At 41.1% G+C, this 13,659-nt stretch overlaps 1 protein-coding gene across 2 annotated transcripts in view; it reads right to left on the bottom strand.

Annotated features, from left to right (window-relative positions):
* dscamb (Down syndrome cell adhesion molecule b) overlaps positions 1-13,659 on the bottom strand; it is a 147,350-nt gene that overhangs the window by 38,876 nt on the left and 94,815 nt on the right. The window contains exons 8-11 of one of the 2 annotated variants that reach the window (XM_037775854.1): positions 12,452-12,724; positions 9,795-10,073; positions 9,426-9,545; positions 5,227-5,406 (exon numbers count right to left, since the gene is read on the bottom strand). In XM_037775854.1, the coding sequence (XP_037631782.1) occupies positions 5,227-5,406; positions 9,426-9,545; positions 9,795-10,073; positions 12,452-12,724 (852 nt within the window). Of the gene's footprint in view, positions 1-5,226; positions 5,407-9,425; positions 9,546-9,794; positions 10,074-12,451; positions 12,725-13,659 lie in introns of those variants that run through there. The other variant, XM_037775855.1, reaches the window with a different exon arrangement.

Genomic DNA, 13,659 nt, shown 5'->3' with positions numbered 1-13,659 from the left:
AAATTTAATTTAGGAGTAAATGGACAGTGTAAAAAGAGAATTGTACTCATGTGTGTGTTTAATCCATATTCAGTGTTACTGATGATGACATGTTCTGGTGATGTCATGAGGGCATTGTTAGCATTGGCTTTAGCATGATGTTAGCTGCAGTATCAACGGTTCTGGAGATAAGCAGGTATTGGCAAAACACCCAACCAGTTAGTAAAGCATTAAAGGAGTTAATGCAAGATTGGAAGCATTTCTATTGCCTCCGCACGGCTCTCAACATGGCGACAACTGAGCTGGTGGCTCGTAGCTAAGACTACGACGTTATCAGCTGTAACCACCGTATGAGAGCAGAGCAGAGCAGCGGCTGAGAGCGAACCACTGCGTTAAAAGGCACGTACGGCCAGCATGCATGGCCAGCACGCACGACCGGCCCGCGTCAACAAAGCAAGGAGAAGCTTAGATTATAACACACAGAGAGGGAGAGTGACTTCATTCTCTGCTCAGGTAGACATTACTCCTCTATATCTTTACGTAGCAAATAGTTGTCTGATGCTGTAGCAATGCTCTGGATATCGTACAGAGTACCTTTAAATTTTGTGATTACTGTGGCAAAAGATGACTAAACTTGCAGAAGATTTAATAAAAAAATGTAGGTATTTTGTGTTATTTGTGGTATTTTGTAATTAATAGTGCAAGGCTGTAGGAAAAGTGTATTAACTCATAGATGACTGCAAAATGTATATACAGTATGTATGTTTGAGAAATCGTAAAAATTATATTCAAAAGTAGGGTTGACCCGAATGCTTCGAATGCTTTTTTATATATGGTAAGTATGTAATAATAATAATGTATAAATTCCCAAATAGCCCATGAAATAAGGAGTTATCCCACAACATTATTCACATTCAACATTAATTATAATTAGTTATTCTCAGATGGATATCGCTGTTTGTTGTTTGTTGAGGTGTGTGTGTGTGAACATTAGTGTGGCAGCGGCACTGAAACGGGGGATGTCAGCCTGCTGCGCCACGTGGCACAAATGGTATTTGGGACAGCTCTATTCAAAAGTTTCAACAGCAGGTGTTCTTCAAATAACCATATTTATATGCAACAAAGGCTCAGTAAAATAAACACATAAATAACTCTGCATTTAGCGCCAAATTTAATAAGATAACAGTGGTTCTGAATAAGATAATTATTTTACATGTAGACAGGTAAAATGTCAGGTTTGACCTGCAGAAATATCGCAAGAAATTACAAGCTCTTGGCAATACTGCCAGGATTGGCTGAATTTACATTAATAATTATAATTGTACGATTGCATGTTTTCTGCAGGGACTCGTAGAGTTAGAAGAAGAGGCTCTGTGCAGGTGTGTCACAATTCTTCAATAGTTATGGAGCAAAAAGGTCAATGTTATTTAAAAAGTATTTTTTCAGCAGTAAGAATAGATACTACATGGAGTCATGTGTGTATATATGACACATAAGACAGCAATTAACTGACAAGCAATGAACTACAGGTTTTGGTTTAATATCCTACTCCGCTTATTACGTACATAACCATGTTCAACTTGTGGTAAGAAAAAAAAAGAAAATTCAATGAAAACATACAACTCATTTAATTTTCATGAAATTACTAGAACAAAAATGTAAATCAATCTTAAGGAGAAAAACACGTCTTTGATATAAATAATAAAGGCTGTAAATAATGAACCTTTACGGTTCATGTTAATGAAACTACTAGTTATATGAGAAGTAAGAATACATTATTTAGCATTAAAGCCGTCAAAATTCCCTTTGATAGAGTCGAGAACAGCATGAAACTGAAGCCTGGAGCAACAGCAGAGTGCGTTCGCTGGGTCAAACCTCTCTCTCGCACAAACACACACACTCTCTCCTCTACTATGGCAGATGATACAACTGACTATAAAGAGCAATGAAACTGAAACCATGTATGCGATCTCAGTTTACTTCTCACACACCCGAGTCTCCCACATCACTACAATGCACACCAACCAAGCTGTATATGTAAACCACAGCTCGTCTGTCCTACATTAATCTCTATAAACAGATGCTGCATCCACATGTAGAATCTGGAGGCAACGGGAGAAGATTTTGGCATCAGAAGCGTTCTGGTTTCCGTGTGTAGTCTGAGTATTATTGAACAATCATGTTCGAGCAGGCTTTGGTTGAATGCAGGTAAACAGTCTGTGTGGAGAGCAAAAGAGGCGGAATGCATTGGCCGAAATACAATCTGGGAACCCGTCGGCTATTGTCTGACAATGATTTAGCTTTTTATTGGTTTAAAATGAACTTGTAAACTGGCTACTTGTGAAACAATCCTGTCGTAGACGTCGTCTCTCAACTCTAACTCCAGTCTCGCATCTCGAGTTGTTAATCTTCGGGAAAAGGAAGTCTTGGCCCGGATATCTGCTGGCTACACCAGAACCCCAAAAATACAGTAGTGCAGTGCAACAACAATGCTGATTGCTGATCTATATGATCTCACTCTAACCTGTTCATGGTGAGTCTTCTCTTTGACTCTGAAGGATTCACATCGGTATGATAGAGTTCAGTAGATACAATACAACAAGCATACCATGATGAACAAATGCAGCTCCAATCTATTAAGATTAGGGCTGTCAATAAATCAAAATAGTTTATCGTGATTATTCGCAAAATGTACCTGAAAGGGAGATTTGTCAAGTATTTAATACTCTTATCAACATGGGAGTGGGCAAATATGCTTGCTTTATGCAAATACATGTATATATTTATTATTGGAGATGAATTAACAACACAAAACAATGACAAATACTGTCCAGAAACCCTCACAGGTTCTGCATTTAGCATAAAACATATGCTGACTTGACTATGATTTGCCCCAAACTGCATGTGATTATCATAAAGGCATGTCTGTAAAGGGGAGACTCGTAAGTACCCATAGAACCCATTTTCATTCACATATGTTGAGGTCAGAGGTCAAGGGACCCATTTGAAAATGGCCATGACAGTTTTTCCTCGCCAAGCTAGTATAACATGGTTGGTACCAATGGATTCCTTAGGTTTTCTAGTTTCTTCTGATGTCAGTATGTTCAAGCTAACTTTAGAAGTGATCCTGCTACAACGTTAACTTCGACAGCTCTATTAAAGATGTATTTCTCTGTTATATAAGCTAAAACACTGTGTGACACAAGGCCTTGTTTGCTTGTAGTTTTCTTTAGTTGAAATAAATAAAAAATGTCTTAAAAATCAATGTTTAGTGTTCAGAGTGAGATATGCTACTGAGAGTAGAGTCTGCTGTGGCTGCAGACACAGTGTTTGCGCTCCGCTTGGTAGAAAATGGAAGAAAAAAAGGTTAGTACAGCCATAGGTCAACTTGCTGCATAGCAACTGGCTGCTATAGTCAGCAAACTGACCTATGAAAACACAGAGAGCATGTTCTTTTCTGAGCCCGCCGCTGGAGCACTGACAGCCTCACACACAGTGGCAGCTCCCAACCTTGTACACTGCGAGGCTTCATTACAGTGACACATGAATATCCACGGCATCATGCCAGCTGATATTAATGATAACAAGTGCTGATTTATCCAGAAGGAGATCATTTTGTTGGTTTCCCTTTTCACAGAGAGGTTAGAAGTCAGGGTCAGTTACAACTTCCATCCCATTAAGTTTAATGTGTGTTCCTTGTCAATGTAGTCAGGTTCTGGTATATGTACACATTTTACACATTTGTGTTGTATATATCAGACTTTGGGCTGGCGAGGACAGAGAGAAAGAAGAAGGAGAGATAGAGAGAGGGCTGCCCGTCAGCGGGGCTCCTCGTGCTCCAGTTTGATAACAGTAGCGCAGGGAAAATAAGCCCCACTCGCATCTAAGCGCCATGAAAATGAGGAGCCACTCCTAGCGCTACAGGGGCTAATGCTCACTGGAGGCAGGAGACCTGTAGTCGGGGACATTAACATGCCGACCACTGACACAAAAACACTAACATGCTTACCGGTACATATACTCAGAAACAGGAGGTTAAGCTGTCTGCATACAGATTTGGAAGTTTGTGCAGTTCCTTTAGCGCTACTGTGCATCTCGGTCACTTCGTATGAATGACACGATAATGCGCAAGGCAAAAGCATGCAATAAGAACGCCGTTTTGGCGTGTCATTCATACGCCATGTAGTCTGTACTGACTGCAATGGAAATGCATCTCGGTAAATATGCTACACTCAGAGCTGGTGACGTAGAATATAAAGTGAGAAAGACGAGAGGGGAGGTGGATAGGTCCAACAAATATAGGACTCTCAACCAGGAAACCGCTGTTTTGTTTTGTAAGTTACATTAGTAACTTTTACGTACTTACGTTACGTTGTATCCGCACGTATTTGACTGATTATGTACTTATTTTAAGTCCAACCGTGATGTTTTTCCTAAACCTAAGTGAGCGTTTTTATTGACAAAACTAACTAAGTGGTTTTGTTGCCTCCTTCTGGTACTGCACCTTCATACACGGTGAGGCAAAACGTGACACTAAAATGCTATCCATTACACGCTTTGGCGTGACACATTGTTGTACTATGAGCATGGACACTAGCCTCCACTATTTTAACAGATGTACTGAGGTTTTTGTCATCTTATTCAGTAAGGAAGTCAGGATCATGACCCCTTTAATGCTTTGCTTAACTTATAGAGCGGCTGTGTCTCAGTGAGTTGAGCGTGTCGTCCTTAAACCACAAGGTTCGATCCCCAGCTCCTAATGTCTGCATGTTGAGGTGTCCTTGAGCGAGACAATGAACCCCAAGTCGCTCCCCGGGAGCTTTACAGCAGCCCACTGCTCCTAAATGTTTAGGATGGGTTAAATGCAAAGGTCAAATTTCATGTATGTACCTGTATGTACGTATGTGATGATTCTAATAAAGTCTAAGTTTTTATTACATCACAAGCTGTTTTGGCCAGTGAGATGTTGCTTCTGATGGATTATGACCAGAATCTGCAACTCTCAGTCTCAGTTTGTTCATCATTTGCACAGCTTGAATCTGCTGATGTGCATCTCCTTTCCCTCCATTTATTTTTTTTACAAAGTTAATGTCTGGCCGATCAACTTTACGAGGAGTATCTGTAAAATCCCGCTGCTGGGAATCCTTTTTAACGGCTGCTTGTCGCTGCGCCAGCCCAGGCATTAAACTACACAATGATTACTGCCCATCAGCTGTTATTGATCGTGCATCAGACGCAGGCTCTTACTTTTGACGGTGAGGTACATGGACTTGCTGACATCAGCTCCCACGTCGTTGCTGACCTTACACAGGTAGAAGCCGCTGTCGTCTTCCAGCACGTGTTTGATTAGCAGCGAGCCGTTGATCAGCAGCTGCACACGAGAGCCGCTGATCAGCGGGATGGGCTGAAACTGGGGGACGCCGGCGCCTGAGACGGAGGAAAGAGAGAGTAGAAACACACAACACTTAGATTTCATATCCAACTCTTTATATAGTCCAGACAGTATGTATAAATGTACACACATTTTTCAGTGGAGAAAAAGATGTATAATGCCAACATGAGATACAGTGCTTAACAGTAAGCTGATCTCCAGTGTGTCAGTGTGTGTGTGCATTCATTTGACCATGCGTCTCTGTTTACAGATTTGATGACAAAGCCTGTCAGATTTAGGGAGGATTGTAAACATGTTTCTTAACACCAGGCCTAAATCCTTAAACCGCCAAACAGCTGCTGAGCACGGCGGAGCGGGCCAAGCTGCTGGTGTGATGCAATCAGAACAGACATAATGCTCATGTTTAACAAGACAGCAGATTGGTGCAGAAGAACAACAGGCAGGAGGAGAGAGGCCTCTGCTGGCCTTCAACACTGAGACGAGCCAGAAAGATGTTAACTGTAGCTAGACATGGATTATTTTCTGACTATTTATTCCTGTGTCTCTGGGGTTGTTCTTTGCATTTATGTTTGTTGAATTACTAGTAAGAACGACTACATAAATGGCCTTGGTCGAGGACAGACTAATCCTAAAGGCATGGATTTGTCTGGTTTGAGAACAAGTAGAGTAATGCTCTGCACGTGTCTTTTATCAATTCTCAAAAGTCCAATACGACTGACACTTGATATCCATCACTGAAGCATCGTTGAAATAATTGGACTTGGCATCTCTGACATATTCTGGCCTGCGTGTAATTAATACCTCTCTTTTTAATAGACAATGATATAATCACTCTTGTTCTATTGTCAAACAATACAGTATCTCATTCTGCAGTGGCAGCCTTAAATCCGCAGGAAATGTCACCGACGATGAATTATAAAGTCTTTAGAGCGGTCTGCTCTGCTCTTATAGTGATGAAAGCACAGTATTCCACCTTGCTCATGTAGTATTAAACACATGTGTGAACTGAGCCAGACATTGCATTAGCTCGTGTTAAAGTTAGCGTGTAGAGATTAGGCTATTTAGTGAGCTGTGGGTTTTTGCCTTTTAATTAAAATGCAGTCAAGTGGCCGCTGCTAGCAAAGGGTCAAGTGGTGACTTTGTTCCTGCTCCCCTGGCTCTGACAGAGAGAGAGGGAGGGAGGGAGATGTGTTCTTCCTTGAATTATGGATTTTGCATATCCAAATGGTGCTAGTCGTTATGCTAATAGCAGTTGACCTTTACTTACTGTTCCATATCTCCCAGAGACACTCATCTGGCTCTCAGCTACTCCTGTTGCAGTAAAAGCATGCCAGGCAGCCATTCTCTGGACAAACTGCACTCTGGCTTACAACAATTTAGACGGCACCTTCCCAAGCTACCTGCCCTGGATACATTTTTTTGTTGGAGGTGATTTTCATTGCCTCTCTGCTCTGACTGATATCCTGCACAACAACATATTATAGAGCAGAAGTTCTCAATCTCTTTTCAGCCGAGGACCCCTTACAAGGTAGAGAATATAACGTGGGACCCCGCTCATGTACGTCCCTTGGAATAATTTGACGTAGCCTATTTTTTACACTTCTATAGTTTCAGTTATGTGAAAGAACACAAGAGAATTGAATCAGAAAGATATTAGACATGCATTAAACATATTTGCAGATTCTAAGAGTATAGATTTGTTAGATTAGAACGTAATATTTGACTATTATACCAACCCAATCGTCAGAATTTTTTTTAGCATTGTATGTTTCTGCAAACCACGGATACGTTGAATGTCGATGTCTCTGAACCAAAATCAGCCTCGTATCATGCTTGTAGAAATGCACAATGCAACATGGTTAACGTTGTGAAATGATTAGTTATGTTTAAGCAAAAAAAACTACTTGGTTAAGGTTAGAAAAAAGATCATGATTGTGTTCAAATTTCCAACATAACGTAACAACGTAACTAGCATAAATAAATAACTACCGCCCTTAGCGTTCTTTATTACATAACGTTACGTAATAAGCGTAACAACAGCACTGCGTAAAACAACATTACATAACAAGCGTAAAGTCAACATTGACTTCTGGTTTCACACGTGACACAGACAGCGGTGAAAGTCCTGTGCTTGTTTGACTTTTGTGCTTGTTATACTCGTTATCATACTACGTCACTTTCAATAACGGTTGCTCAATAACATACTACGTCACTTTCTCTGACCAAATGAAAACACTTTTCCTGGCGAGTGGGCTGATTACACTATAGATTTAAAAATGTAAATATTATTTGTTGAACTATGAAGCCTTTTGTAAAAAAAAAAAAAAAAAAGAATTATATCATGATAATTTAAATTAATTAATTGAGAAACCTTTCCCTGATCCCACTTTGAGAATCAGTGTTATAGAGCACCAGGAAAGATGTGAAAAATGGAAGTAAAAATATGTGACGAAGGCCGAATAAAACACAAAACCAACTGGCAGCCGGGCCAACTGAGCCATGGGGCACTTCCTGCTGGATAGGTTGTTTTTAACGCTACAATTGAGTAAACACACACACACACACACACACACACACGCACACACACTCTGCTCAGCTTAATCTCTCCATACTGATCAGGACTGGTCAGACAGTACTAATCAGGCATGAGGCCTGCTTGTCTCACGTACACACATGCACGGCCGCACACACAAATCCAATCAAAGGGTGAAAAACAGACCTGATTCTTTCACTCCTTTGATCATGGGAGCTAGTGCACACACACACACGCTCACACACACACACACACACACACCACTCCTCATTGGTTGTTGTCCTTCTGTTGGTGAAGCTTTCATCCCTGGTTATATGGATGATGGAGCAAACACCTGGGGCCTCCTCTTCATGTGCCCTGCTCAAGTGGCTGAACTCACCTGCTGCCTCCCTCCCTGCCCGTCTGTCTGTCTGCTAACGCTCTATCTGTATATCTGTCTGTCTGTCTCTCTCTCTGATGATTCTCTAATGGTGCAGGTAGAAACCCTGCAAGCCCCCAGCCCGCGGTTTACAGAGCAGATGGCTGTGTGTGTTTGTGTGTGTGTTTGTATGTCTGTGCACTCACACACATTACGCTCTGGTTGTGGATGAAGCAAATGGAACCACTCACCTGCAAAAGCACTACAGTACTGCTGCACTCACCTTCATACACGGCTGCTTTAAGAAACACAACCTGAGACCAAGGTGTGGCACCGGCTAGCTGCACACAAAGCTCTACTGTAGTTGGCTAAATTCAGATCCTTTACAGGTCAATCATCACATCTTTTTTGTTTGATATTTTGCTGTCATTCGATTAAAATATTTAATCGCGATTAATCGCATGATTGTCCATAGTTGAGTGTGATTTTTTATCTGTTCAAAATGTACCTTAAAGGGAGATTTGAGACTTCATCCCCTCATCCCTTACCCTTCTATCTTTACACCTTTCACCTGTCTTTACAGTTCTCCCTAAAAATTCGATTAGACAGCTGCAGCTGATTCAGAACGCTGCTGCTCAAGTCCTCACTAAGACCAGGAAGTGGATCATATCACTCCAGTTCTGAGGTCTTTACACTGGTTTCCTGTCTGTCAAAGAAGTGACAAAATACATGTCCGATCTTCAGCTACATTATGAACCATCCAGACCTCTCAGGTCGTCTAGGACGGGTCTGCTTTCTGTCCGCAGAGTCAAAACTAAACATGGAGAAGCAGTATCTGAAGTATCTGAAACAAACTCCCAGTAAACTGCAGGTCCGCTGCAACTCTTAGTTCTTTTAAATCAAGACTGAAGACTTGTTTGCTGCTGCCTTTAATTAAATAATTTCTTACACTACACTTGCTACTGAAATGTGCTATATAAATAAACACGCCTTGCCTTCATCCCCTCATCCCTCCTTCTCCTTCCGGACCCTTAATCTATCCCTCCTACATCATCATGGCTCCCCTCCATCTTCTATATGTAATAAACTAATCTAAACCCATATCATTATTGCCGTGCTCTTTGTTAATGAACAGTGGGTAATGCATGCTGTGTTTAATGTACCTTTGGAGTGTTCCCATACGATGGTGGGTGGCGGGTAGCCTTCAGCAGAGCAGTTCAGAGTCACAGTTTTCCCATAGATCCCATCTTGATCCTCAGGCTGAACCACAAACTGAGGAGGAACTGTACATACACATAACAGTTGACATTGGTGTCTTTATTATACTTGTAGCCTGTGAGTGTGTATGCAGGTTTTTATTCTAGTCAAACACTGCTCCAGTTGATTCTACCTTCAGCCAGACAGGAGGAACTAATAAGTGAAGTTTGGTACTGCGGGAATTGCTTAAAATGAAAACCTGCACACATACCACAGATTATAGTAGTCCACTGGGTGCCATTAGATATATAATCTGTTCCTTTGTGCTTCCTCACCTCTAACAATAAGCTGACTCTGGTGCTCCACTGCAGCAGCCTCGTTGCGGGCGACGCAGGTGTAGTTGCCGTTGTGGTCGGGCGTCAAATTGGAGATTCGCAGCGAGCTTGTGAAGTCGATGTTGTCCACAGTCACGCCCAGGCTGATGGGGATCGGCCGCCCGTCCTTCTGCCAGGTGATGTCCAGCGGGCGGTCGCCTGACATGACCACGCAGGGGATGAAGACGCGTTGGCCGATGGTGAAACGCTGGAACTCGAAGGGCTGAATGTAGGGAGGGACTGACGGGCAGAGGAGGAAAGAGACACAGAGATCAAATGTGATTTGAGCCGTGAGTTTCAAAGACCGCCTTAATTCCCTGGATTGTGAGGAACGTACTGTGTCCTTTTCTCAGAGTAATCCCACAATCTTCCAACTATCTTTGCTTTAAAGAGGTCACTGAAGGAACATAAAAGACCTGAATAGCAAAGCATTCTGCAATAATTCCCCATCATTCTCAGACTGGAACATTTTGTCCTTTCAGCACAAGAAGAGCACACAGAAACAGAACAAAAAAATAACTGAGGTGACTCATTCAGCTTGCTTGGAAAAAGAAGTGAACTTTTTCTCTTTATCTATTAATAATCACCTATTGATCTACTGACCTACATACTTACCTATCTTCTAGCCTGGCTACTGCATCAATCTACTATTTTATCCACTCATCTCAAACCCTGATTGCAGGATTAGCGCGTTTTCAGAAAAAAACACAAGTGTTCAGAGTAAATCTGGCTGCATAATATAACGACACACTTATACAATAAGATCTATTGAAATTGCCTGCGCTCTATTCTCTGGGAAATCTCCAGCCATCACACAAGTCATCTGTGTTTGAGTGTCCAGTGAGTTCAAATAACACTGAAATAAGCAGCACTTTAGCACCTTATTTAATTCACAACAAAGTGGAGATAATGGACTCCAGGGATCCCCAAAGACACTTCCGCATTTTAAGCATGAGCAGAGTAAATTAACAAATGCACTTGCTCACTATAGCACCACTGGGAAGTGTTGCTTTATATCATCACTCTCTCTTTAGTTCTCACTCTCTCTCCCCCTCCGTTTCCCTCGCTCCACTGGAAAGTGTAATATAGTGACAACAACCTTGCATACTGTACGGAGGGAAGGAAATGGGGCATAATGGGGAAGCCCTTTTTAGTGTTACCTATTACAGTTGTAAGATCTCAGTGGAGATCACTCAGCTCTGTAACATTAGTGGCACTAATACAGTCTTCATTAGCTGATGTACTGAGGAATATTAGATTAATTTAGACATATGATAAAGCTGTCTTTATATTTATCGAGCTACTGACCACTGAGGTAATCCTTAGATGCACTTACGTTTCCTATTCAAACCATCTATCAAATTCAGCATTGTCGAAGCACAAGGTATGGGACTTTGGCATGAAACCATTAAGAGTTATAACACAAAGCTTAAAGGAACAGTTCAACATTTTGGGAAATACCAGTCGCTATGCTAAGCTTAGCTAACAGCCATAGACAAGAAGTGAACTGATCACCATGACATCACTTATTGGTTTGTGGACTACGGTTTTGAAGTCTCCAGTTCGGCATTTTGGATGTTGCTATCTTGGTTTTTGCGACCAGAAGTGACACGAGAGGGTGGAGCTAAGTACAACCGAACGCTGAATAAGACGCTTTAGTTGACCAATTGACTTTCATGAACTGAAAACACACTGTGAAAGGGTTAAATTTGTAAAACGAAAACACAGACAACTCCCAGACCGGACAGAGCCGTGGTAGCGACCTGCCAATCACAAGGTAGCCACGCCCTAAAGCATACCCTGCTTTATGGTCTATTTGACTCTAAATGGGACCATAATGTACTAAATGAACATCATGCTGTATTGAAGAAGACTTGAAACTAGTGATTGAGACCATAAACTCATGTTTACAATGTTTACTGAGGTAATAAATCAAGTGAGAAGTAGGCTCATTTTCTCATAGACTTCTATACAATCAGACCACTTATTGCAACCAGAGGAGTCGCCCCCTGCTGGCTATTAGAAAGAATGCAAGTTTAAGGTACTTCAGCACTGGCTTCACTTTTCAGACCTGGAGGTTGCCGCCTGCTAACAGCTAATAGCTACTCGCTGTAGCCCTATACTTAACGGGAAGATATGAGAGTGGTATTGAATATATAATCTAACTCTCAGCAAGAAAGCAAAATGAGCGCATTTCTCAATTGTTGACCTTTAACAAAAACAAAAAGATGTGATGACAAAAATAGGAGATGATGTCTTGCTTAACAACCACTGCATTGCATTGCTCATCAAATAAAACAAATACAACTGTAGTGACTTGTTTGATTATATTAAATCAGCTCTATATTGAACAACACTGAGTCTGTATACCACTGTATACGTCTGCCTTAAGCTGTAAAAACTAAAATTGTATCCTTATACAGAATGAAGGAAATTGTTTTTACATATTCATCTTTTGCTGTATTTCACTAACAGAAAATGAATATCAAAATATTTTTTGACCGGCTACATGGTATGTTGACAACATTTCCGGGAAGCTTTAAAATACTTTAATTAATGCTCAAAATGCAATGGAGATTAAAAAAAAAGTACATCATATTCGGCTCAATGGGACTAACCTCTCACACGAAGGTGGACACTCTGGGAGTCCATCTTGTTGGGCTGGACCATCACCTTGCAGTTATACTCGCCAGCGTCCGTCTGCTGCACGTTGCTCAGCTTCAGCGTGCCGTTGTTCTCAAACGCTCGCTGTCGGTGGTTGAACGGAAGCAGTGCCGAGTTTTTGTACCACTTTATGGAGTAGTAAGGGTAGCCAATCACACGGCAGTGAACGAACGCGTCCCGTCCGGCAATCGCTGTGATGTTTTTCATTGGACGAATGCTGGCGCGGCCTACAGAGGGACAGAGAACAAGAAGGGATCCTCTATAAAGACATTCAGTGGAAGGTGACATAAAATAACAAGGGCTTTATTTTTGGTGTTTTTGTAAATATTTCTGACTTTCCAAACATATGTAGTATTTAAACAAGGAAAGGTTAACTGCTAGACAGAGAACATAAAACAGAGAACATTTCTCTCCACAGCTTCACATATGGTACCTGCCACCAAAATGCTTTTCTTGTTTGCTTTACCACAAGATCTTAGGCTGCTTAACTCTAAGCAGAAGGCGGTGAAATGACAAGCAGATTAAAGTGTGCTAACCATCTGAAGGAAAACAGAGCGTTTAGATAACACTGTACTACTGATACTTATAACTCTGCTCCTGCTGCTTCTCACCCACATAACAGTAATACATCCTGTGTCTCATAAAATGGAAACACAGTAATCGCTTTAACATCTGATCGTGAAGAGTTGCTTGAGTAAACACACGCAGACACACATGAACACTCCCTCACTCACACACACAAGCAAACCACAGATAAATTTATTCATGCAAACAGAAGAAATATATTTTTCTTCCGGCTATTTACAAACCAGCCCATTTTGGAAACCCAATATCCAGATAAGCTTATGTGCAGCACACCAGGATAATTAATTTGACCTAAAAATACAGGCATGTCGGAAAAGCACAGTAATAATTTGGAGAGAAAAAGACCAAGCTACAGTATTAAAAATTATACAAGGAGCAGAGAAAAAGGAAGTAATGTATAAAAAAGAACACCAAAAATGGAGTTAAAATCAATCAGAGAACAAATTAAAAGGAAATTTAATACTAAAATTTACTGAGGAAAATAGCTGAGAAAAACTAAACTTGGAAAAAAAGATCACCATATCACCATAAGAGCACACTATAAAAGCAAAGAAATCCTAATAAATCCAAGTTTTCA

This window comes from Sebastes umbrosus, chromosome 7, assembly GCF_015220745.1.
Source record: "Sebastes umbrosus isolate fSebUmb1 chromosome 7, fSebUmb1.pri, whole genome shotgun sequence".
Taxonomy (NCBI): domain Eukaryota; kingdom Metazoa; phylum Chordata; class Actinopteri; order Perciformes; family Sebastidae; genus Sebastes; species Sebastes umbrosus.
This window is presented reverse-complemented; position numbering and strand designations above follow the sequence as displayed.